This window comes from Molothrus aeneus, chromosome 7, assembly GCF_037042795.1.
Source record: "Molothrus aeneus isolate 106 chromosome 7, BPBGC_Maene_1.0, whole genome shotgun sequence".
NCBI lineage: Eukaryota > Metazoa > Chordata > Aves > Passeriformes > Icteridae > Molothrus > Molothrus aeneus.
Window position 1 is genome coordinate 20,820,196 of NC_089652.1, and position 27,668 is coordinate 20,847,863.

The window sequence follows — 27,668 nt, forward strand, 5'->3', positions numbered from 1 at the left end:
GGTGCTTTGAAACTTGGCAGCTTTACAGTCCCTGCTTTCTTGGATGTTTCATGTGCAGACACCTTCATAAATTCCCAGTTCAGTTTATGTTACAGAGTGTGAAGATGAACCTAACTTGGGAGCTGTGTAAGCCCCACCCAAGGCATATAGTCTATTTTTAATTGAATATATTGGCAAGTTAATGAAGATGTTTTGCTTGAATATTAAAAACTTAGCAGTAACTGCCTTGAGGTAGTTACAGTGGAGTGGAGAGAGAAATTTGATGAAAAATAAAACAAGTGACAAGTGGTGTAGTGGCAGTGGCATTTTGTGCAGGAGGGCATGTTGTGTTCAGTGCTAACTTGCATATCAGAGGAGACAGCTACAGAATTCACAATGAATGTGAGAAGTCCATGACAAGTAACAAAGTTTGGGCTTCATAATTTCCAGGAAAATGCAAGTAGTGTGCACTACACTGGATTTTGGGAAGTAGAAATTTTATATGGGCATACACACAAAATGAAAACCACCTGTGCATTCTTTGGAAAGCAGAACATGCAGCTTAGAAACAAGAAAAACTTGCAAAACAACATGCAAATAAAACAAGGTACTGGTCTTGTCTCTTGCTGCTAAGCCTATTGTCATACACTTAATCTTAAAAATAATCTTTCCATTAGTGTTTCAACAAATGTGTCAGGGGAACAAAAGTAAGGATTTATCTGTTCTCTGTTACGTTGCACATTAAAGGAGGGACCTTAATACAGTATTACATTAAGGGTACCCTAATGCTAATGAAACAATACAGGACCTTCAGAAAAGCATTTCCAAGTAATCACAGCTCTCAGAGTTGATCTGCACTCACCTTGGTTAGTTCTTGGCACATCTGCAGCATCCATGAGAAGCATGTCTCTGTTAGGTTTTCTGATGTCAGCTATATATATGGAGACTGCTGTATTTCCAGCAGAAAAAAAACACCAAAAAACTGAAATGTACATCAGGATTCAATTCAGAATTGCGTACACATACGTACAATGTAATTTTTATGGAACTTAAATGTGTGACTCAAGATGTTTGATAAACTGAGAATGAATTAGACTACCCAGAAAGTCCAAAGCAATGTTGATGGACCTGACTGGTAAGCTGTAGGTATAGACAGAAAAAGAAAAGTATTTTTGTAACTGCCACATCACAATAATCCAGTTTGGAAGTTACATATGCTATGGTTTGAACTTGAAGCTGATCAAATGGTTTTCTGTTTCTTAGTTCTTATTCTACTGGCAACTGAGGCTCCTGTATGTAGAATACCACTCTGCTTTCTCAATTGCAGGAATTAAGTAATTTATTCATTTTTATTTAAGTAAAAATTTTTATTTTTATTTTATTTCTTTATTTATTTTATTTTCTATTTTTTATTTTAAGTAATTTATTCAATTTTTAGTAAACAAACAGGAATTGTAATTGTGTGTGCTGATTTTGTGGACTGTATGAATTACCTGAACTTCCATGGCAGCGTTAGGGACAAGTACAAGCAGGTAATTTGTCTGTACATCTGGAGTCTTTGAATACACCTAATACTCTGTACTGCACATGAAGTTAGAGCTGCAGCTCATGTGCAGCTGAAGTCAAGGCCATCCATTAGAGCCAATGTACCCCAAGGCAAGCTGTTTTGGACATGTTCTTATGAAAGAGGTCATAAGCTCCTGTGAGAATAATAAAAATGATGGTGACTGAGTTAAGCATAGCTGTAGATCTTTCTCTGTCACACTCTCATCTTTTCCTGGTTTTGATTGTTAGTGCTTTTGTTGCTTTAACTCTTGTTGCATATGACATTTACTGTGCTCCGCATGATGTTCATCAGTCTTCTTGTTCCAGTAAAGACAGTGTTTAAAACCTTGTTTCATAATTGTCTTCAAACAGTTTTATTCACATTCATCTTTGGCTGAGGGATGAGATCATCCTTCTCTTAAACTGAGTGCATATATTTACATTTCTGTTGATCTAATCCACAGTAGACTTGGCCAGTCAGTAAACCAGCATGAATATGCTGAGATGGAGATCATGGGGCTGAGGGTCATAGAGTTCGGGCATGCCCTTGTTGCTGACTGCTGTTTTCCTGTAAAGAATAGGAGATTGCTGTGACACAGGCTCTGAAATCTCTGGCAACATGCAGTGGACAAAGACAGCAGTAGGCTCAGAGCAGGCCTATACAAGCCTGGTGGTTTAGTATCTCTTTTGATAACAGCTTCAACAGGAAGCTCTTTTCGCCTGTTGCTTGTGTGCTACCTAACGTATGCTATCCCCCACACTAAACTGGCCTTTCAGGAAAATGCAGTATTGATTATTTCAAAACCTGGCTCTTGCACTAGGTTATTGAGGCTTTAGAGAGGGGGGACTGGTCTCTAGATCAGAGGCCAAATGGTACAGAATGGGTTATGTGCACAGTATGTATCAGTTGGCCCTTGATGTCCCCTGGACAAAATAGAGCACTGCTTTGGCTTTAGGCATAATTTATGTATGCAAATATTTAGAATTAAGGGAAGGATGCACAACACCTCCAGTGAGTGGTAAAGCCTTATAGGTAGCGTTGTACAGAAGATATGGGAAAGAATAGTATCTGGTATAGTCAAACCACACCAGGGCTTGATCTGGCTCTATGTTCCTGTCTAATTCAGCAGTATAGACACAGGCTGCCTTGGTGACTGCTATAGTGTGTGATAGATTAAAAGCTGCCTGTCAACAGTATCTGGAGATGCTACTGTTCCATTTAAAATTGTCAGGCAATGTCAGAGCAGGCTGACAAGGACTAGCGTAGGCCTGTTTATGTAGCTCCCACTTAAATAGGCAGACTCAAATTAGAGTCCAGAATTACAGTGGTTTTGTGTTCTACCTGCAGAGGGCATTCATACCGTTCAGTACATCATTACTCTCCAGTTGATAATGAAAGGATTGTTTATGGTTGTCTCAGTTACGGGTGCAACTCTCCAGTTGATAATGAAAGGATTGTTTATGGTTGTCTCAGTTACGGGTGCATGAATCGGGAGCTTTATGATAATTGCTTTATTGAGCATACCTGTCTTCTGTAAAGATTCTGAGAACCTCTAGATGAGTACATATGAAACAGATTAAAACTGTGGTTGTGAGAAGAGTGGTGAAAGCTGGTCAGGGATTTTCCTAAGCAAAAATACATTTTGCTAGCTGAACTACTTTTTCATTGTAGTTATAAAGTGTTTTAAATTATTGTTGTCAATTTCTAGCCCTTTGCATTTTAATAATTTTTAGACATAGTTTGTGCACAGTGCAAAATGCTTAAACTCCTTTTCAATAAAGCTATTCTACAAAGCTTGTACCTAACTTGCAGAGAGTGGCAAAATTTACAAATATGAAAATTTTGGAAAAGACCTAATGAAATCAAGCTAGAATGGAGAAAGGTGATATTTTATTTTCTTGGAACTGAGAAGTGTAAGAAGAAAAAGATAATTATATCAGGGCTATTAATCAAATATTTTTCAAAGCATTTGTTTCAGTTTTAAATTTAGTATGAAAGTGATTCTTGTTTTTGAAGAGGGGAGCATGCCCCTTTGGCAGGCTCAGGAAGTGTCTTCATAAAGTATCTCCAATCCTGGAAGTGGCAAGGACAAGGAATGTAGACTAGCTGGAAGAACAAGTCTGATAAATGGTAACCCAGGCCCATTGTATCAGACAATGGCAACTGCTGAATAAACACTGGCAGAGCAGTATTAGTCTGCACAAGAGACAAGCTGAAGCACAGAACACTTGAGAACCTATTCATAATATAACTGTTGATCCTTGGATGCCTCTGGAAGTGAAGATGACTGTTAGAAAGTTAGCAGTCTAACAGTTGAGAATAGACTTTCAAGAAACAGAGAGAAAGGAACAGGAGAGGTCTCTGCCTCTTCTTGAGACCAGGCATTCTATTTTTGGGGATTTGCTCTTAGGACAAACTATCAGACAATATTCTAGGAAGTCTGTATTCATTATGTCAAAGTGAATATGAAGTATGTAATTGAGAATCCGGGGCATTGAGATGAAAATAAGGTGCTTGTCAGGAGGTCATCCTTGGCAGAAAACGAACCTGGATTGCCGTACACAGAATTGCTAGAACTGCAGTTTCCTTTCATGTAATAAGCTAGTGTGTATTCATGAAACTGAGAGTGACTGAATGCTATATTTCAACTTCCACTGCCTGAAAGCTCTCCCCTTGGATGCATATATTTCTGTAGTCTCTTTATACTGTCACAAGCTGCTTGACATAGCTTTCTCCTCTGAACTCTCCTCAGCTCTCTGACAAACCTCATTGACTATTCCTTAGTGGAACTTACATAATAATTTTTTGAGTGTGATCACTGCAGATGGTGTGCTAAGACTTGCTGCTTTTAATCATATTTTTAATACTGAAACCTTTCTGCTTATTCACACTTCCAGTAAAAGGTTTATGAGCCTTATTTGAGAAGTGACTAGGTTACTGTGAGTGCCAGGTGGAAGAAATTCAGGAAAGCTTTTATTGCTGACTGACACAGATAATTTTCTGTAGAACGTACCCTTCCTTACAATGGGCTCTATAATACTGGGTTTATGGTGCCTAATGCATGTATTTAGATATGGGAACACAAAAAAATACTCTTAGGATTGCTGGATCAAATGTTGCTAAAGAGATTAAATTGCAACAGCTACCTGACTTTTGTACGCCTTTGGGTAGTGAAAGGGAGGACTGGAGGAGCTGTTGGAACTTGTTGTTTGTTCTAAGTTTGGCAAAGGATTCTACCCATCTTTTCTGTTTCATGTATTGCAGATTAAACATGGGTACTATTCAGGAAGGATCTCTGGTGAAGCAGATCTTGAAGCAGATGAGGAGTGAGATTTCTAGCAAAAAAGGGGAAAGGCATTAGCACCCCATGTCTTTACTATGAGTTCCCATGCCTTTACTGCCAGTTCCATGGTGGCAACCATAAATGTTAAATAGATTAGATTATAATTCCATTGTTCCAAATAGGTCATATTTTTCATCATGCCTACTATGTAAATTTGAGACTTGACTTCAGAGGCTTTGAGCTGACTTAAAATTCAGTTAAATATTTATGTTTTTTCACTGAACAAGTTAATAAATCTCTGGAAAGTATATTTGGTCTTGATGAGACTTCTCATATAAAAATGATAAACTTTGTAAAAGCTAAAACATAATCAAGTTTTATATATCAAGTATAATCAAGTCCTGTGGTTCCCCTATAATTTCCAGCATGCTTTTTTCTTACCTTTCTTATACCAGCTACTAATTTTCTCCTTCAATAATTTAAATCCTTTCTGTTAATCTGTAACTGAAGTAGACTTTGCAAATGAAATGGTACAGTTCTAATCAGATGGAAGTCTGCTATGGCATTTTGCTATGTGTGGTACTTGCCGCTATCTGGTGCAACCTGGAGAGTTCTCTGGAAAGGCCAGATAAACACAAGATAGTAAGCTGGATAAGTATTCTAGCTGGATAAACACAAGAGGTAAGCTGTGTTGCATAGAAGGATTTAAGAAATACTATTTCACTTTCTTCTTTCCAGCATCAGTGTGAAGTTCTTATGGCTTAAGCACATTACAGATTCCTAGTGTTCTCTGTCATATAATGAGGGATAGAATGTAAGAGACTAGTGCAGAAGGCAATCTCACACCTGAGGAGTTGCAGCTGTACTAATCACCAAAGATTAGGAACAGGCCTGCCCTTAATAGGCCACAGCTGTGCCCAGTAAGAAGAGTGCTACAAAAGAATGGGTTAGGTGGGTGAGGAGAGGGATGGGGTTGGTTTGTTGGGAGAAGGAGAAGGAGAAGGAGAAGGAGAAGGAGAAGGAGAAGGAGAAGGAGAAGGAGAAGGAGAAGGAGAAGGAGAAGGAGAAGGAGAAGGAGAAGGAGAAGGAGAAGGAGAAGGAGAAGGAGAAGGAGAAGGAGAAGGAGAAGGAGAAGGAGAAGGAGAAGGAGAAGGAGAAGGAGTTGGTGCTGCAAGGAGATGCCCATGAGAAATCACTGAGAAGGTATGGGAACTTTTACAATAAGTTGGCAAAAGTATAATAGCTTGGATATCTTTTCTGTGCTTTTTTTACTTTGATCATATTTGATTTCACAGTTATCAGGGTCAGCTTTTGTGTTTTAGTCTTTTAGCTACATGTAATTGCCACAGCTCTTAAGAGAGGATTCTCTTCACAGTGACTGTGATAATGAATTCTGAATGCTGCCCTCACTATCTCCCCCATATTCTATTTTGCTGAAGATTGTAAAGGGCTTTTTTTTCTTATCATAAACCCCAGATTTCTAGGGCTCTTAAACAGAAGTAACTTTCAGTATGTATCTCATGATTTAATTCAAAGTTAATAGAGACACAGTTAAAACTAGAACAATGGACATCTGTAACAGTACAACTTTAATACATTGCAAAACTGCTGCCTGAAATCTACCTCCTGGCTTCTTTCTGCTTTGGCATTGGGATTCAAGTCTTTCTCTGAACTTAGAGTAAACTGTGGCATGTGTTCAAAAATTACATTGAGAAAGCCATCAGTAAGGAGGGATCTTTGCACTGATCAGTAATTTTTATCAGTGGCAATCAGATACATTGCACATATGGACATCCTGGTGTGAATTCACTCAGAAGATAGGACAGCAGTTCCCAGCTGTCTGCCTTGTGCAGGTGAACAAGCACAATTTTCTGGTTATAGTCTCAGTCACAAACTATGCATGAAAAAACCTGCTGTATGTAGCATTAGGATGTAAATTCTTAATAAAATAAAAAGCATGAAAGATAGTATTTTGTTGTATATAAAGCAAGGTAGATGTTGTCCACAATAATAAAACTTATTAGAATGAAGAAAGAAAAAATTAAAAGCTCCCTTATGAATTTAAAATAATTTTAAGGTATTTCCCTCTTCCTCATTATTCCCCAGGTGATCCTTAAGTCTAGTCTTTTACCTGATTTTGTGTAATTTAAAGGGAATAGGAGATTTCAATTTTCTGTGGCCTTTGAAAAGTCAGACTTTCAGCAACCATGAAAAGACTTCTGCATGTGCTTTGAAACATCAGGTAAATTTGCATCCTTAGGAATCACAGAGGATCTTGATCTTGTCCTTGAAGCCAGTAGGCTGGAGTTCACCATGGTGTGTGTTTGTTCTAAATTGGTGAGTTGGCAGAATAGTGCAGAAGAGGTTCTGGTTGTTTTCCAAGAGTAATTTCTATTATGTTTAACTGGAGAAGCATTACAAGTTTCTGTGATGTGACTTAGAATAGAACAGATTTCACTTTTGTTTGCTTTGCTTTCAACAGAACACATATTGGTTTGATTTGCAATTCAGAAGCATCATCATAACTGCATAAGTTGTATCCAGGTTAACTATCACTTGTTTAAGTCTTCATTAATTAGAGTGTACTTTTTGTCTTATTTTTTTGTAACAGATACAGTTTTTATCATAAGGAGGAGTAAAAATATGTTATTTTATTGAAAGATATGGGGGAAAAAAATTATATTCAGTAATTCCAACCAGAAATTACAGTTGTCTAGATATTAGAAGTTTGGTAGTTTCTGCTGTTTCAGTTTGAAATACATAATTCAGATTCACATTCAATACCTTTCAAGTTTACATGGGAATGATAGCTACTTGATCCAGCTGCATCGCCTTGCATCTGGTTTTTTCATATATTGAGACAATAACAAATCTGATTTGCTGAGGACTGTTGATCAAAGTCATTGGAGCACAGATCTTGATGACTACTAGCATTAAGATCTTTCTGTCTTGAAGAAGGATGAAGTTGTGGCAAAATTCAACAGCAATTTTCTTTATGCACTCAGCAGTCACTTTTTTCATCAGTGGCATATCAAGTGGAAAAAATGGTGATTTGGAAAGGAACAGGTTATTATTGTTGTTATTGCTGCTGTTGTTGTTTCTTATATAAATATTATGATAGTTATACAATCTATCCTAAGAGTCACTCTGATCTGAAGAGGACAGAGTAACTTGGGGATTCAAGCCTCACCATGTGTCCAGCTCAAGGACATTACTCTCACCTGTGCCGTGAATTTGTTCCTATGCCTTTGTGTTCCTTAACCATGCAATCTGTCCTTGCCAGACATTTTAACCTGCTGATTCCCTTTTTCATTTCAGTCTTTACATTTTATGTTGAAAAATGTCATGTTTTGTTCTAACATTGATAGGCACAGTCTAAGTTTTAAAACAATTTCCTTCTACCCTCACAGAAATGTAGCTGCTGATCCACTGTGCAGCTTTATCTTCTCGTTCTATTTCATTCACTTTAAATGTTTCCAAAATTTTCTGCCCTTGAGCCAAGGATTTTCTGAGATGCATCTTGAATTACTTAAAACAGGTTATGCAGCAGGGTTCTGTCTGTAAAACCAGGAGACAAGAGTTCACTTAAAATGTGATTGTGTGACTCAGTTCAAATTAATATAATTTTGATCAGAATCTACAAATGCTTATTTCTCAAATGCAGTTTCATAAGTCATAAAATAAAAAAAAATTACAAACTATTTAGGGTGACTATTTACCCTTCCTTTCCCCTTCTCCTGATTCTGCATCTGGGCAGCTCAATTCTGTTTCAGTCTTTTCTCTTTAACTGTTTGCCCTAAATACACTCTGATGAGTTAATTAGCATATACATGTTTATCTTTGTGAATCTTAGTCTGGAATGAAGCCCATGAACTTGTATTTGCCTATAATGGCCCGACTTTTGAGGTTCAGCCCAGTCAATAAGCATTTCATACACTGCTAGAGAGAGATAAAAAGTCTCCTTGTCCTGGTGCCATCTCTCAGGCACACGGGCCTTAGAGTTGTTAATGAGGCCATTCAGCATCGCCACTTTACACAGCATCCAAAGTCAATACCCAAGTAAGTCATTCAGCAGAGCTGTAATTTACCTTCTAACACCACAGAACTGCCTTCACCAGCTCTGTGAATGCCTAAGTGCTTGGAAGGTGTGGTGCATTACAATGTAAAAAATAAGACCGAAGGCAAAATCTTGAAATAATAATTGCAGTATGTTCAAAGGAACAGCACACATCTATAGCACTCCTTTAACTTTATTAAAAAATGAGGTCCTGCTGTTTTAAAGTCAGACTTCCAAATTATCTAAAGAGCCACAAAACATGAGAATGGCCTCTCAGTGTCAGACTGAATGTCTTATCTAACCTAGTATCCTTTCTCAGGCAATGTCCAAAAATATGGATGTTGAAGGAACACTAGAAAAGGAAGGGAAAACATATATACTCCCACAAATATTCCTATCATCAAGCACTCTGTGGTTCAGGAACTTCCTGAGCCAGAGATGGTGCTTTGTATTTAAGAACTCTTGATGAATTTCTTTACTTGTAACTTTCCCAGTCTTCTCCAGGAAGAGACAGGGGAGGTAAAATGAGTGCTCTTTTCATTTTCTAACCTTTATTTCTGAGAAAAACATTGGCCTCATTCCACAAAGTCAGTAATAGCTATACTGCTGTTATAGCAGCTCAGTGGCCTATAGCTCAAGTTAGAATTGATAATGGCAGTTTCACATCTCCTGGCACAAATGCATGATACTAGAGCTACCCATTGGTCATGGAGTGGGACTGACTGATGCATTCAAAATATTTTTGTTGTATTTAGTTGGGTTTTTCTTTCAAAGGAAAAGCTTAAAAATACCTTTAATGAGCTACTCAAAAGCTGAATCTTCCGATGTTTTAATTGTGCAGTCATACTGCTATGAATAAAACATTGCACAGTCTTCTAAATCTGGCCTAATGCCTGAGTCAGATTAGGTGAGCTAAGGGCATTTCTTTTGCAGGTTCCATATGGAGCCTATCTAGCTTTATTTTTATATATATATATTTATTTTTAATGAAAATATTTGGACAATTTCATGCAACTTTCATTTCTGATTAGTACACAATACTTAACTAGAGTGAATTGACAGATGTTAATATACAGTAAAAAGCAATGTAAATTGCTGCCTGTATATGTAGTAATTAGCACATGAGAATTCTAAGCATCATTATATTCATTTTTATGCCACAGTATACAGAACAAATCCAAACTAGATTAAGGCTTTTCTTCCATCCTGATTGTAGCAAGATACAAATTAAACTTTGCAAACTATGCCTTACTTAGTGGATAGTAAGCAGTGATTTTAGCATAGCAATTTGGAAGGAAGGAAAATTGAAAGAACAGCATCTCTGGTGCCAGGAAGAGTGCACCCTATGGCACAATCCCTCTATTAAAAACAAACGGGAAAACTAGTGCTAGACAATGCTTCAAACATTTCTTACATAAAATTAAATTTAGCTAAAAATTAACTGCTTAAATTAGAAGCATTTAATGATGCTGAATAAATACACTGCAGTTTGGTACATCAATAGCAAATAGGTATGGATACAAGTTATTTTTTTATACAACATCTCACAAAGGCAAGACAGCTTTCTCAGTCTTAGCCGCCAGGGCCATATTGCTACATGCAAGACTGCTTTGCTGTTTAATTACCATTTTTTGTTTACAGGGCAGATATTGTGATAAATATACTGGTGGATTCTTAACAGAGAATGTACCTTGAGCTGTTGTGTACTGCTGTTAAGCATAACCAAGGAGAGAAATTATTTCACTTCTACATTCTCCAGAAACCTTGCTCTGAAACTGAGCTGTTAGCTAGAGCTTCGCTTCGTGCATATGTGAATTTAAAATTGTCTTTGACATGCCTGCACAAGCTGTGTTGACTACATGTAAGTGCTCACTAAAGAGGTAATTCTACAAGGAGACAATGGCAAACTGCAGAAAAGAAGCAGTCAAAGCTGGGCTTTGAAATTACTTGAAATTATTTATGCAAGCTCTCCAACTCAGAGCAGTAATAATTTTCACGTTAAGACCTCAAAGAATTTTTGTAACTAATCTTTCATCTCCCCATGATGAATCTTATACTAGACTTAAAGCCACATTCAATTGTAATACACAGCCTTGGACTCCTGTCCAGTGTGTTTGAAAAGGTTAGTGAACTCTGTCAGGTACCCTGAAACCTTTGGGTAAGTATATATTCATGACTTCTATTCAAATGTTTATTGGGGATAAAAAAATCCAACTTTCTCACAGCTTAGCACATTAATAATTTGTGGATCTATGAAGCAGAATATGTGCCTACAATGTGACTTAAATATAACTTGGTGCAGTGTTGTATTCTTGAAACTGCCAGCATAGGAAGGTGGGATAAGCTTTTTCCCAAAAAATACATTCTTCCAGGTCCTTAGAATTCACTGTGTGCACATATGTGAGCAAGATCCTTGATTTGTCTGTGCTGAACATCTCAGTACTATCTTGTGTTTAAAACAGATGTGTGTGTCCCTTTGGAGTGCAGTTGTTCCAGCTGTAGGTCCCTAAAGCACACCTGAATAACCACACTGCATACAGAGCAATTTCACTTTCTTGTTAGAATTCCAGAGGAGGAGTGTGTCTTCCCTCTCTCCTCCCCATTAATTCAGTTGTCAAATCAAAGTACACAGTTCATATCATCTAAGTGAAGCATTTAACTCCCTCTCCATGCTTCCAAAGCATCTTAACACATGGCATTCAATTCCACTCTATGTCTGTAGCACCTCTGGGGTTGTCCAGAAAGCATGAGAGCTTTAAAGTTACCCAGGCTAGTTCTGAGCAAGCTGGCTAAGAACCAAGAGATGCATATTTGTGCAGCATAAGGCTCCTCCTTGGCTAATATATCTTGTTTTCATGACACAGTACAACCATAGCAATATAGGTTTTGGAACCTAAGATAGCTCATCTGCTTATAGCTTAGCTATTGCTACATTTTCTCTGTCTCTGTAGAAGAAATCCCCAGTTCGCTTTCTACCTAAGTGTATTTTTCTAATACAAAAAGGAGATTCTGTTTTTTGTAGTGTTATGATAGATGATACAATAAGCCATAAGCTAATGAATTACTAATCAATTGAACAGATATTTCTTTCCAGAGATTATTTTCTTCAGAAATATTTTTTTACTGTTTAGGCTTTGCAGACTTCAGTGTTGAGGATTTTGCACACTATGTGCATTCAAAATGTGGAAATTTAGTGCATGAGAGTAATTTAATGAACTTGTAGTTTCTTCTAAACCCCAGCTAAGATTGACATTTAAATTAATTCTCATCTACCTTTATTGCCACTAATGTGGCTAACATGATTTGAAAGAATTAGACAAAACTGTTTTAAAAGATCACTAACTTTGCAAGGATACTTCACAGCATATGTGATTCTACACTTTATATCACTCATTAATCAGCATCATCTGAAGCTTTCTAATATTACTCAACTCCAATATTAATCTAAATGAATACTTCACTAATTGTTATTTAATGCATCCCCAAAAATACTGCTCAGCAACAAAATAACTTGGAAATCATGACTTGTAAGCAGTAAAACATTTACTTTCATAATCCAAAGGTGAAAAAGAAATACTATCAGAGTGAAAATGCAGTGGTGGTAATGAGAGTACATCATAGTATCATTATGCAGGTCTTAAACATGACCTAAAAGGACAATATATCTCCAAGAAAGTAAATGCCTGTAATACACATATTAGGAGCAAAAACTATTTGGGGTAGTATTATGTGTAGTATTAACTATTCAGAAAACCTTCTACGAAAGGCAGAAATTACTTAGTCCTATATCTGAAAGTATATGGGGTAGTTTTTTGTAGCCTTTTTTCTACTTTGTCTATCAGGCCAAAGCTGGATACGCCCCAGCACCTCAAATGTGTTCCTTGGTGTTCAGAACAGAGCACAGGACTCAAGGTGTGTCCTCAGCAGTGCTGTGTAAGGGGACAGAGCTCCTCAGTTAAGTGCACAGCCTAAATGACTTCCCAAACCTGTCCCTGTGCCTGAGCAATGCTTTCAGTAGCTATGTGCATGTGTGTGCACGCTCCCCAAACCTAACCCCCATTGTGGAATGCAAACACAGAAACAGCAGCTGTTCAGCAGGATACAATGGAGGCTCATTGACTGCTCTGTGGAAAAGGAATTACATATGGGTCTAATTTTCATTTAAACAAAATGAAGAATCATATAATATTTCCTTGCTTTATTTTTTATAGTAGAAGGGTAAAATCCTGATTTTTTTTGTCATGTCTCCTCTACATGATAAATCATATAGTATAAATATCTCAGCTTTTTATTGTATTTAGTTATGCATCAGAAAAGTAATTTAAAAAGGAAAAGGAAAACACCTTTCAATTCCATAATCTATTTGACACCTACTTTGCACAATACTATTCAAAACAACTGTAGTGTGACACAGTACGATTTTCAATTACAAAACCACATTAGGAGTGCATTCCGGTAACATCCTTAAATCACAAAATGTCACTATAACCTGTTACTCATTAAGAAATTTAAAAAGACCTTGTAAGCAGACCTTTACAATACCAAAAAATATTGTAAGGTTCCTGTGGACTATTTAACACTTCAAAAAGCTTTCACCTTATGCAATAATGGGCATACCTCTTTGAAAATAATACTGTCCACTACATTTCTACAGCATCTTTCATTCAAAGATATTTGTATTCACATTTTTGGCAACCTCTTGAACAGAGGAGGGCAACCAGAAGTACTGAAGCCATCTAGGACAACTTCTGACTGTTATGAAAAATGCCATGGGATATGGCTGCTTTTTTAGAACAGGCAAGGCTTTGTTTTTAGTAATTTAACTTGTATAAAAATCCCATAGTTAGTAATATACCTGGAACTTCCTGTCTCTAAGACAGAACTTCTCCTTCAAATATCAGTTGCCATTAGCAGTTCTCTACCTGCAAAATTTGAAGGTTATGCTAACAGTAATCAGAACTGGGTATTAATCTGCAAACATTTATACTAAATATACAATAGCACTGAGTACATTCACCAAGTGTGGCTGGTGGCAGCTTGCCACATGGATTAATGCCTCCAGATAAATGATTGTTTTACCTCTAACCATGGACAAAAGATGACATTATTGCAATGGTGTAATTAATAACCTACCACTTCATTAATTGTTACAATGCTATCTTCATGGATCAGCTTGAAAAATCTAGGGAACTTGAAAGATTTTGTTGTGTTTTTTTTTCCTCTGTCTATTCAGTAGAAGAGACAATGAATAGTGTGTTGACTTGGTATTCTCTGATGCAGCCTTCTGTTTATTGTGTATGAGAGTTATGATTGATTTGTATGAACAATGTCTTCAGCTCAGGACAAAGTTGGAAACTATAAAAATAGAAAAATGTTAAAAATAGCATTTGATTCTGTCAACATATTTTGAAATTTGAACACTGAACTGATTTTCTATTGATAAAGAAACAAAGTGCCATAGGACAGAATCTGTCTCTAAAAAATTGAGACCCTGAAGAGAAATGGTATATCCACTACCTCAAACCCCATCTATTTTAAGTCTAGTTATTGTAAAACTGCCACTGCAGAACATGGCCTGCAGGCACTCAAATTTACAGCCTACAATGTTTCTTGTGATCAGAATTTCAGATGTGTGTAGCTAACAACTGAGATAAGAGTAAGACATGTGGTAGTGTAAGACAATAAGCATAACCTCTCCCTTCTTAAAGTGACATTGGCATTATTCAGTGAACTTCTTTTTTAGGTAATCCCCCAGGCTCTATTGGAAACAGTCACCACTAATAATTTTTTTAATGTTATTTCCCTAATGTCACTTTTCTGCCTAGCATTGCTGAGTTTCTATTATGAGCATATAGGAGCTATTCAATAGATTGCAATCTTTGTGGCATTAATACTTGCCAAAAGAATTAGACTATAGCATATATTGGTTTCCAAATGAGATTACAAAGGGAGTGGTACAACACCTCCTTATTTATTGGTGGTGACATGACACCAACACGTGTAATTATTCTAAGTAATACACAATCAGCTACAGGGTCTTCAGCTGAAACATCATTATACTGTTCAATCATCTCACACCTTTGCAGCGTGGGAGTTTCATTAGTTCAGACGGTGCTGTCACATAATGGTTTTGCCCAAGAAGTAGCTGGTTGGAAGCAGAGAATTCTTTTGTACTTTCTGCGTTCACTTTGTAGCATTAGTTTACCGTGCCCTGATTGCAGGAACAGTCAACATGTAAAAGAATTTATCAACCTTCATCCTAACCTAGGAAGTAGCCAAACAATTTGAGGAGTGTGGAAATAGAAAGTGGACTGTCAAAAGAGAAAAGGGTCTAAAACTTACATAAGGTCCTCAGGAGAGCCTTGATGGATCAATTCATTGAACACTACCCCTCTGAAAACTGGACCACGGAAAATGCATCTGACTCACCAGTGATTAATTTTTTGGTTTAAGAAACATACACAGATTAATAGGGTGTGCCTGATAATGGCATGTGGTTATTCTGGGTGTGAATAACCTCTAGAGTCTGTCAAAACAGCTGGCTTCAGGGTTAGTCTCCAGTGAAAAAGCAGAAGAAAATCTTTATTGAAGAAGCACACTGCAGATGAGAAGGGCATATGAGGGGAAAAGCAAAGTTATTAAAGTACAGTATCTCTACAATGCTATATACAGTATTACACTAGCTATGAAGAATATTAACATGAAATGGTCAATTATATTAATTTTTCCAGATATATAATCTTAGAACTAGTCAGACAAAGGACTTGAATGCAACGTTCTAATTTTTTTCCTACTGAGGAAAAAAGAAAGGTATAAATGCTTTGACGCTGGCTATTTTTCAACTTTGGTTAAACACTGGGCAAAATATTACCTGTATGTACTATTTATATAATACTAAATATTACTTGCATGTACTAGCCAATGCCATCTAGTCCCACAGGTCAGCAGGAACGGCGCTCTGTGCTGACACAGGTGTGCAGCGCATTAGTGCCCGATCTGCTCAGTTGTTACTGCACAGAAAAGCTGAGGTGCCGTCATGCTCAGCGAGCAAACTTCAGATCAGCCCGAAACCACTCCTGGCCGCGGGAGCTCGACACCCGTGACACGGTGGGGCTCAGCCGAGTCCCGGGCGCGCTCGGCAGCGGGCACAGGGAGCGCAGCCCCGATGGCCGGCCAGAGCAGTTTGATTCTTCACCGCGGGGTCCGCCCGCGTCCCGGCCCCGAGCTCCGCGCCTGGCTCTCTCCACCTGTGGGGATTTTGCCTCGCGCCCTGGTGGCTGGAATGGGAAAGGGCTGAGCCTGAGGCGGCCGCCGGGACGTTTCGCTCGGGGAGAGGAAAATTCCAGCCGAGAGGAGCGGCCCTGCCCCCGCTGGCCGCTGACAGCCCGCGGCCGTGGCCGAGCGGAGTCCCCACTCCGGCCGCAGCTGGAGGGACAACCGGGTGTGTGGGGACAGCCGGGTGTGTGGGGGCGGAAGGGAGGGAGCGAGGCGCTGGGACGGGAACAGGGAATCTCTGTCTCCGTGCGTGCCGGAGCGGGGAAGGTCCTGCATTTCAAGTTTCTGGTCGCGAAGTTGGGTTTTGCTGCCTTTTTTTTTTTTTTCCTTGCTTCTGTGTTTTTTTTCTCCTACGCCCAAGGTGTGGTTCCGCGATCTATAGGAGCCTGGCGCAGGCCGTGACCGCGGCCGCCGCCCCGGGCAGGCGCCCAGTGTCCGCGCCGTAAACAGCGGGAAATGCCCGGGCTCGGGGGCGAGGCGGTGCCGGGGGCTGCGGAGCTGGGCCGCCTTCCTCAGCCCGCCCCGAGCAGGTGAGGCGGGGAGCCGCGGCTGTGCGGGCGGGTCCGCGGCTTGCGCCCGCCCTGCGCTCCCTTGGCCGCCGGTATGGACGGCCGCGCTCGGCCGGCGGCCGCCCCGCCGCCCTCCGGGTAAGCACAGCTCACGGCGCGGGCGGGAGTGCGGCCGCCCCCGGCTCCGAAGGGACAGCCGGGGCCGTGCCGGGCCGTGCGCGGGGCTGGGTGAGGTGAGAGCGAGGGGGCAGCTCGGGTCGGGGAGGCCGGGGCTGAGCGCGTCCGGCTGTGAGGTGCGTTGCTTGGGACGCAGCCAGCGGCGAGAGGCGGCTCCCAGCGCCGGGGGCGGGCGTGCTCCCGGTGCCCCTGCCCGGGGCTCCTGCGGCGGCGGGAGGCGGAAGCCCCGGGCGGGACGCGGGCAGATGGAGCGGCGGAAGCCCCGGGCGGGACGCGGGCAGATGGAGCGGCGCGGCCGTTAAACTGCTGCCTCGACGGCACCGCGGCCGCTGCTGCCGGCAGGGGCTGCGGAACCTGCCCGTCCGGCCGTGCCCCGCCGAGCAGCGGCTGCAGCGCCGGCCCCGCGCCGCGGGCAGTTCCCGCAGGGACGAGCCGCAACCCGCCCGCCGGCGTTGCCGTCCCGGTGCCTCTGCCGGGCTGCGGGACCTGCCGGGATCGGCGCCTCTGGCAAATCACTGCAGGTCAGCGCTTGCCGGTCAGAGCATCCTTAGGTGTGCGGAGTCAATTTCCAGCTCTCTGGGTGAGAGTGGCGGCGCTTTGGGAGGGCTGCGCCCTCCTCTGTGCTCTGGGAACTGCCGACGCCGGGGAAAAGAAAATAAACAAGCAGCATCTGTTTGGAGTAGTAAAAGGGCTGGCTTGTTTCTTTTTACGTGTTAAGCCCCTTTGTTTTTATTTTGCTTGTAGTAGAAAATCTAACGTTAAAGAAAATATTTTTTAAATCCTACGTAAAACTACCCCACTTATAGATTGGGAGGAGGAGGATTTTCCTTAACTAGTCAGGTACGTGTGAAGAAAATTAGTTTACTCAGTGACTTCACTGGGAACTGGAGTGAATCAAAACACTGGTAAGACTGCTGAAGTTATCTGTAAATAGAATGGACAAAATACGTGGTGGGTGTATCTTTTAACATGAACGTTTTTGTGAAGCTTCCATACTATTTGCAAAAATGGGTTACTTGGGTTGCTCACCAGGCGGCTACAGGATAAACAGGTGTAGATGATGGAAATTTACTGTAGTATTTGCAGCAGTAATGAAATCAGTTTGAAGCCATGGCTGTAGTGAATATGGAGGACTCATAAATGGTATTTATTCATTTAAGGCCTTGTCACCATTCCACATTTATATGGAGCTGTTGAGAAATTGACTTTATATTGTTAATCAGTGTAGAAGGTATAATTATAGTATCGATAATTACTGCATTTTAAAGACTCTAAGTACTTCAGCAGAGTTGGAAGGACTGAGTGTAGGATAATAGGTTTCTTTTCCAGGTTAGGGAGTGGCAAAAACAGTGTTGAAAGTCTTCAGTTTTACTTGTGAGCAAGTGAACCTAAAAACAAGCAAAAAGGCACAATTAAAACTTTGGCTATTCTGACAGTTCCTCCAGGCCTGTTGCCTGCTATAAAGCTGTTTGGTATAGTGAATTTTGGCTGCTGCTTGACATCTAAGTTCCCTTTATGTGACTTCAAGCATCTGCCAGCATCCACTTCTCAGTTTTGAGATACATGTAGCCAATAGTACTGCTCATTGCATTAGCCCTGCAGAGAGATTTTCAGGACTTTTATCAGCTGTTTACATATAATTTAGTACTTAGAAAATCAAATTGCCATGCCTTTCTTGCTACAAAAGTCCTTTATTGACAGTCTTAACTATTTCCATAAGATAGTCTCATTTGCTCGTGAAATGCTGGATTTGAGGAAAAAAAATGTGGATATACCAGAAAAGAAGACAACTCCCAGTTTTACTGAAAATAGTCCACAGATACATTTTTTAATAGTATGCAGTTACTGTTCCTACTCTGTGATGATAGGAAAATTTGTGCAATCTGGGAAGAATTTTGGTTGAAATAGCATTTTTCTTTAAATGTATTACCAAATGATGTAATATACTGCATTACATTTCTTCTTCGCTTGTTTAGCCAGGTTGAAAATGTTGTTAATCTGCAGCTGAAAACTTTTTCCAGCCAATGTGTTCTTAAATCACTGTTTGAAGTTCTGTGGAGTAATTGCTGGTAACTAAACAGCTGAGAAAGTTTGTTTATGCTAACTGCTAAGAAGGTAGTGTTTTGTTTTAACTAACTGATGTTAGTTAAAGCTTGGAACTCCTATATAACTTGATCACTGGCTCTTTAATACAGAATTTTGTTATCAGATCTATGGGGACAAGCTTTGCGAAAGGATCCTGTCGTATCTTTTTTTTTGCGTGCAGGATTATGCTTTCCTATTGAAAAATTGTTTATTCAAACCGGTTGTGGACAAAAATATTTGTCTGAATTTGTTGAGAAACATGCCCATGTTATTCTCTTTATACATTCAAGGTAACTAAGAAAAGATTTTTTAAAAAATGGCCTCTCCTGGATTTTTTTTTTCTTTTGGATTTTAATATAGTGAATAGAGACTGTGCCCAGCAACTCGCTGGAGTATTTTGGAATATGATGAATAGGAGGTGTGTCCAGTAAGTGGCTGGCCATGACACACAGTTTCTTCTGCTGGCAGGAGAAACTTGGCTGGACAGTTAGGGAGTTTTATAGCTCATCTATCTTAGCCTGACTCTGAGCAGCACTCAGGGCACAGAGCTCCTGCCAGGCCAGTTGACAAAGTCTGCTCCTGTTCATCACAGAGCTGAATTTGCTTTATGAAAAAGTAGGAAAATGTGTGATTTAATACTTATAAATAAAAAAAAGGAGTGGCTGTAGTTGGTATCCTACCTTCTGAACACAATTTTCCTACTGTTGCTGGACAGCAGTCCCGTAACCTGGAGTAAATACTTTTTTTTCATTACAAGTAGATGTCACTATTTGACACAGGATATTACCCCGAAGAATTGTATTATGGCTTAATATGCCATTAGAATATTGGAGCAAATGTGAATTTTGGTAATATTAATGTCCTTTGTAATACTAGCCTTCCTGTTGAGATCCACCTTTAATTCAATTGTAATGTTTCTAAGAATTTTATGTTATTTCATTTGTTCCCATATTTAAAGCTGTATGCTTACATACAGAATAACAGCTTCTGACCTGCTTTACCCAAGCAAACAAACCCCCTTTGTTTTTATCATTATCATTGTGTGTCTAACAAAAACATGCTTAGGAGATGGAGCTGCTCTCCAGGGCTGAAGATGGAGCTGGTTGTGTGGGGAAAGGGGTGGGGCCAAACAGCTTTGATTATCTTAGTGCCAGAATCACTTCTCCTCTGTGACTTCAGGTTCCCATTCACTGTTGCTTGGTGTAGTGGATGTAGTTGAAAAATGTAAGGAGAACAGGGGAAATGTCTTTTTCACATGATTTCCAGGGCTGTGTCCGGTAGTAAGAGATGTTTTCAGAAAACCCAAGAAATTTACCTTTTCTCTTGCATGTAACTGAGTTTTTATCAAATAATTTCAATCACATTACAGAGACGTCAGCTGTGGCGCAGTTTTGGCAAATGTCTGGTGTCAAGCTTGGAATACTGATTTGAGCTTTCTTCCTTCTCTTTCTCTTTCAAGTGTTCATTTGAGTCAGCTCACAACATAGCCACAGGTTTGTTCAAGTATAGATGAAAGTCCTTCCTGTTGTGGAGTGTGGGAAGGGACAGCAAGTGTAGCAATAGCTTCAAATCAAGCATTCTGTGCCTGAGCCACAGCCCCAGAGTGGGTGTGGGGACTTGAGTACGTGTCTGAATTTGCTCAATTTGGTGAAATTTACGTAAGGGTGGAACTACGTTTTTCTCTTGCAATGAACTATCTGTTTCCATTGCTCTGTGCATTATATACACGTGTTTATCATGAAGTACAGGACCTTTTGTGCTCATGCTGCTAAGCGGGTCTGTCTTAGATGTGGGTCTGTCTAATGGTTCTATTTTAGATGTGCTTCATTCTTAGACCTGGGACTTCAAGATAATACTTAGCATGTTCTTCTCACCCACATGACCCTGATGAAGACCAAGTAAATGAGCAAAACAAAATGGAAAGAATTTTGAGAATTTGAGACTGTAGAGCTTGCTGGGTGTTAGAAGCAGGGAGTTATCTCCTTTGTGGGTGGATGCCCATCAGGAGCCACTTGAATGCTAATCATTCCAGGGGCCAATTTGCCATCTGAGTTCCAAATGTACACTTAACACTTCTTGAGGTGATTATGTTGTTCTTCTTAATGTATCTGCCTTAAGCAAGGCAACATTAAATAGTGGAATGACACTGATGCCATTAACTGAATGTTGTATTTAAAGCTGTTTACTCAAACTTTGTCAAGTCTGAAGTCATAGCTGGGTGCATATGGAATAGTTACTGGTAATGTTCCCTGTTGGAGTGTGTTGCTGTGGGAATGAGATCAAGAAAACATTAGGGGTGGAATGCGGATACTAGGGAGAAAAAAATGTGTAGGAGGGTAATACACAAATAGAGATTAGCAGAGTTATTTCCAAGCTTTGTCCAAGTGTGTTGGTATCCTGTGAAAAAGAAGAATGAGAGCTACATAGCATCATAGTATCATGAGTATCAAAAGCATTTGAGGGGAAAAAGTGCTTGTGACTGGAAGGTGGGTTTTGGTGTTACCTTATGGTAGGTTCTTTTGTTTCTGCAGTTACTGGATTTTTTTTTTTTTTTAATTTACTTTAAATGGGACCACAGTGTTTTCCTAGACCTGAAGATCACTATTTGTTTTGAGTAGGCACATCTGTGCTGAGTGGAAGAAGAAAAGAGTCCATTGTAGGAGACCAAAACCTTAGATCCCAGAGGAAACTGAAAGTCTTTACCAGACTTCTGTCATCTGACAGACAAAATAATTGAGTAGGAATATTTTAAAGTCACAAACAAGTTGTTTGTCCTGTAATCTGGCAACACCTAAAGAGGTCTCCCTTCATGAAGTGCAGTACCATTTCTGACTATCTCGACTGTAGCTTGGAAAAAAATTTCTGAGCATGCTGGATTTTCTAGCCGGACTGCTGTTCTGGGCTGCCACTGTTGTAGTTTTATGTGTGCTGGGGAACAGCAGATGCCAGATTATTCAGCCAGCCCTTTGAGCTGTAACAAGGTTAGCATGCTCAACTAAATATTTATTCTTCTTTTCTAGAAATTAATAAGTCAGTATAACGAGTTGCTGTGTTAATGTAGGTGGTACAAGGAATGCCAGGTGTTCTCTTTTATAGCTGCTTGCAAGTTAAACCAGATCTGATTGTGCACTTTCTTTTCTTCTCACCGGGCTCTCACTTGCCCAGAAGCTGCCCTGCTAGTCTAAGTTAAGTCCCCATAGCTGTCTGCTGTTTGAGGAAGTTGCTCTTCACTGCGACTATCACTGTGTGCAGCTCTAAAAGAGCTGACGTCAGGGCATTAGAGGATGACAAGAAGCTGAGATGTTGGCTCCTGGATTCCTGTAGAGTTCTGTGGCTGTGCCCAGCATTAGCACAATGAGGAGGAAACTGACTGTGCAGCTTGCAACAATGGAGGGCTCAAGGGGGAAAATCACCCATGCTGTTCTGAGCTGTAGCAACCAATTAAAAACTTGATGCTTCACCTGAATTCTCTCCTGAGGTAAGATCCCATAACTAAAAATGCAGCTCTTTATGAAGTAAATTTAAACACTAACTGGAGTTCCAGTAGATGTGTTGGGACTTAAAATCTTCATGTGATAGACTGATGGATATAACTGCATTTTTTTTGTGGCTTAAGAAATGTTTTTTTTAATGCAGAAATGGAATACCATGGGAATTCTTACAGAATTCAGAGTTCCTGGATTTGTTTTTATTTGCTAGGAGGTTATCCACTTCAGAAGGGGCATGTGCATTTGTGTGGTTGCTGTAAATGATCAGAGTGCCATAGGCAGTTAAAGGATGAGTCCCTAATCTATCTATGAAATATCTCCCTTGGGAACTTGTATTAATGTCAACTCTGCTGCGTGTCTATGGTTGTTAGGATTACTATATTCAGTTAAAGAAAATAGAGCATGTGAATATTTTTAGCTGGGCTTAAGCTTTCTTCTGTGAGAAAGCATTGGTTTTGCTGCAAGCTTTAACTCTGCAGAGGTTCTCATTGAAGAAATAGTACAGCTTGGAAGTTTTCTTAGCTGTGTTTTAAAAATACTTTCTGCCTGCTTCTTTGATTTTTATTTCTCTTCTGGAAATAGAGCTTTGTTTGAATCTTATTTATTATATTATTTATCTTATATTATTATTTAATAATAGACAAACAAATCTCTCCTTCCCAAACAATGCAAACTGTAAACTGTTGCTCTATGTTTAACAAGAAATGTAGTGAGCTTGAATTTTCCTCCAACAGAAAGAGACGAAAAACTTCCAACAAGGAAAAAACAATCCTGTGTCAAAAGCAGAGCACTAGAAATATGTTTATTTTTCTTTAAAATCAAATCAATATTCTATCTAATATTCCTGAGTTACTGATATATTGATTTAACAATGTTCTTTTTTGTTTTTATGGGCCTTGGTTTTCTGTTGATTAGTTTTCCCTTTTGGTATTTTACCTTACTTTAATGTCAGGCCTTCAGATAGATTTTCTATACCTGGGGTTTGACAGGTAACTTTTAAATGTTATGCAGTGGGAAGAGCATAAGCATTTTCAGCTCTGCCCTTAATGCAGACTTACAATTGACAAAGCTGTCTGGAGGAGCTGCTTCTTCTACTTTTTTTTTTTTTCCACAAAACAAATTACATTTTTTTTTGTTTCATTCAGTTTGACTGTTTGCTTGTTTTGTTTGGCTTTTTTGTCAATCCGTGTCCCCCCTCCCCCACCATTTGATGTGCTGGGATCTTTGCTGAGTTGAGTTAAATAAGAATGTTCAAGGAAATGGCACCATCAGTAGAGTAGTGTTACTTTAGCCCAGAATCTTTTATATGTAATTATCAAAGTAATTTGAAGGGTATTAGGGAAGAATATGGTGTGCCAAGTTGGGTTTGTGATTTTTTTGTCATTCACTAGTTTGCCAATTGTTTAAGTATCATTGTATTGCTCTTGACTTTTGTAAAACCTAGCTCAGTCCTTCTGTACTGTCAAACTTGACTGACAGAATAACTGGGCATAATATTGCAGGTACAGGATAATCTACTGAGCTGGCTTTTGTTTAACTGTTGTTGTTACAGCAATGTTGAAAGCTTTTTCTATGTGGGAGGAATAATGCTTTGTCTCTGATCTAAAAAAAAGAGGAGCCAAAATATTTATTAGTAACAAGGTTGAAAAAAACGTTTACAACTTCTCTGCTGGGTGTAACTCTTTGAGGCAAAGATGAAGTACCTCTTTCTTTACTAGTATCTACGGCCTTCAACATTCTGTCCTTCTCTTTAAAAAATAATGTTGTGCAGAATTCAAAATGTAACCATTCTGGCTTTGAGAGCATGGAAATTATGTGCATGGATGGAAGGGTTTTTTTACTTTAGTTAGTAAAACAAACAAGGTATGTGTTAGTTGATGACAGTAGTGTAGTAGGTGGAATTTCTGGAGGTGGATTTTTTGATAATTTTAAGGCATTTGTGTAAAATCAGAAATTCAACCCATGCCACAATTCAGTCTTTGATTTTTAAAATATTAAGTTAAAAAAAGATTAAATTTCAGGATATTTAATTCCTCATAAATCAGGTATCATTGTATGTTGAAAGTTGTTCCCAGGTTCCCGATTTTCATTTCTGAAGAGTTATTGCTTTTTCCATTTACCCTCTGAAGTCTCCAGACCTAAGCTTTTCTGGATCCTCTGCTGGTCTCTGATTCATGGTCTCTTACTTCCCCTTGCCTGCAATTTTGATTCTCTCCTTCCACCCACATTACAAATCAGCCTCACTAATTCCATCCTTGGCACCCTCCTTGAGCTATATTTACCTCATTCACTTTTTAAAGTACTCACTGCTTGGAGGAAGTTCTTTTTTGCTCAGTCTTAAATAAGTTTTTAAGTCTACAGCTACTACTAAAGAACGATGTACTTTGTTTTTGCCTGAAGGGTTAAGAACCCAGCAAGTTGAGTGGATCTTTTAGCATTCTGGCTTTGTGCATTCTTTTAAATCTTCACATTTAGAAAAAGCCTGGCCTTGCAGCTTAGTCTTTCCTATGATTTTTTTCCCCCCCTCTATCCCATTCTGCCTGTATCTAATTCCTCTTCCCCATCTTCACTCTGAAACTATAAATTCTTCTTTTTATAAATATGCTTCTGTGTTTAAAAATGGTGTATTCTGTTTTACCTAGCTCATTGCATTCTTATTCCCTTGTACTTATATAGGCATTGAGGATATTTTTCACTACACTGTTGAAGGGGAGAAGGTTTCTCAGGCCCTTTTGTGTGGCATTTTGAAGTGGGACATTGACTGTCTTTGCAGTTGCTGATCTCATCTGTTTGCTTATCTATGGCTGAGTAATGCCTTGGACGTTGCAGGACTTGAAACTGAGGTCTCAAGGCTGGCAGTGATAGCTACAGACATGAAATAGGAATTTTTTTTCTTTATTCAAGCAAGTCAGAGTTTACCTATGACTTTGTTGGGCCAGTAGCAGTAATTTTATTAATGAATTACATGCTGTCCTTTCTCAGAATTAGATATTTATATATATAATTTGGTATCTTAATGATAGATTATCAGGAATTTGTTGTAGAAATGAACTGATGGAAATGGGTCAGATGGGTCTTTACTCCTTCAGCTTCTTCATGTTTCTCTCTTGTTTCCTGATGATTGACTGGGGCTTTTTCTTGGAGTAGGGAGATGGCTCTGGTTTTCTGCCAAGTGATATGTGCAGGGATCAGAGGATTTTGGAATCTAGATAATTTTTGTGATTTGTTTTGATAGTTCTTTTGCAGTGCAGGGCACAAAATTCCCCCTATCCTGTCCTAGGTATTGTTGAGATATTCTCAATACACCAGGCAATGCTGGTTCGCTTTTGTAGAAAAGCAAGGTGAAAATGTAGAAGATAGGGAAAACCAAAGCATATTATAAGCACTTCTTCAGAGCTGGTTGTTGATAGTGAGGGATGTAAGACAGAGTTTGAAGAGGCTTATTTTGGAAAAGTAATAAGGATCTGACATCACTGTCTGAACTGTTGGAATTGCTGTCTAATTTCTAAGCATCTTTCTTTGACTGGTCTTATATTTCTGCTGCCCAAACATTCTTACAAACTTTCCAGTCTTCCTCCCAAAATACACTGCTGTAATACATCTTTATCCATAAATCTTAAATTAATAAAGGAGAGAAATGCAATGAATTGTAAATGTTGGATGAAGCCTTAAAAGTATACAATGATTTATTTTAGAAAAAAATAGGGATGTGGTACTATAATAGTTTTAGAAATATTCAAACAAATCAATTGGTCCTTGTTGTTTTTTTTTTTTTTCTGATGGTGTTCTTTAAGATACTGCTTATGGGCTCCTGTTGTTAGGTTTTCTTCCTGCTTTTACTTACCCCAAAATTTTCCTGGCTTTTATAGTTATATATAAAGCCTGCCAGCTAACAGGTTTACAGGAATTTTTTTTAAGTACTACTTGCCAGTACTTAATCCAGAATAAGATTTTATGTTAGAATTGAGGCTGTTTGGAAAAAATGACACATAACATAGAAATAATGACGCATAACATAAATGCTGAGATTTCATCCTATACCATCCTACTCCTATAGATGGAGTCTTTGAAATGGCTTGGTAGCCTGAGTGCTCTTGTGGAAGGATCTCTGTAGTGTTGGTGAGCACTCTGCCCTCTGCATAAGAGGCATCTGTCCTGCATTCTGTCTCCACTAGAGAGGAACAGCTTCACATTTCCTGAATGAAATCTGTGTATTCTCTGACAAGTTGGTGCTGCCTCTTCGTGCTCATGGTGGACATGGACAGTAGGAAATGATGTGTCCAGTGAGTTGTTTATTTTGTAAAAATGTTTGTCAGGGCTACTTGGAAGAGCTTTAACAACTTAATATAGAAACACTTTTGTGAAATGCTGCCCTAGTTCATTGAGAAAAGAGTGCAATTAATTTGCCAGCAACATACTCTCAGTAGGGAAAAATGGTTAAGTATTCAAAGAGTCCTTATGACTCTTGGAAAAAAAAGCTCCAAGTTTAGAAATACTTTATAATGTTTTAACTTTCATTTAAAAATAAGTTTTAAAGCTTAATGATATCTGGAAATGTAGTGGCCTTTCCCACATCCTGTCACATCATATTTCTCATCTCAATCATACACTGACTGTTTCCTTGAGTCAGTTTGTGGTATCATGTGAATAAATGCTCAACATGGTCGAAAGATCTCCCATCTGTCTGTAAAAGACCATGTGATCCTTTATCAAAGACAAAAAGGAAGGGCATGGCTAAACACGGCATAGCATTGGTTGGAATTATAAACAGTCACTTAACTTAAAAAACTTTTGGCTTCTGATGATAAAATGAGATCCATCAGAAAATGTGTGTCACATTCTCTAACTGATGTAGCTGTACCACTATTGTGTACCATTGTATTTGCCAGTGACTTTGATTAACAAATATTTTTACTTAAATATTGAAGTGACAGCAAGAAAGAAGTGGCTTGGTCACTTGGTCTGTGAGAAAGGCTGATTTAAAGATCTGACACTGGATGTGGAGATTATTTCTTCCTCTTCCCCCCATTTTTTTGTTTCTTTGTTTGGATTTTGAATAATTGACAGAAGTAGCATACTTCTCTCCCTCTCTTATGGTGTCTCCAGGTAGAAGGAAATTTGTGTGTCTTGGTCTCAACTGAGTAGGTTTGCTTCTGCTGTTGAGCTGATAGATTCAGTTTGTTGCAACTTCATAGTCTCTTCTTCAGTCAGAAGAATTGCTGGTAAACAAATCACAGAAGTCTGGGGTAGTTCATTTTTCTGTTTTTAA

At 39.2% G+C, this 27,668-nt stretch overlaps 1 protein-coding gene across 1 annotated transcript in view; it reads left to right on the plus strand.

Moving 5' to 3' along the window:
• The first annotated feature begins 15,786 nt into the window (after window positions 1-15,786).
• The window catches only part of COBLL1 (cordon-bleu WH2 repeat protein like 1), a 75,132-nt gene continuing 63,250 nt past the window's right edge, over window positions 15,787-27,668 (plus strand). Inside the window, exons 1-2 of the mRNA XM_066554042.1 lie at window positions 15,787-16,046; window positions 16,157-16,306. Of these exons, the coding sequence (XP_066410139.1) occupies window positions 15,787-16,046; window positions 16,157-16,306 (410 nt within the window). The remainder of the gene's footprint in view (window positions 16,047-16,156; window positions 16,307-27,668) is intronic.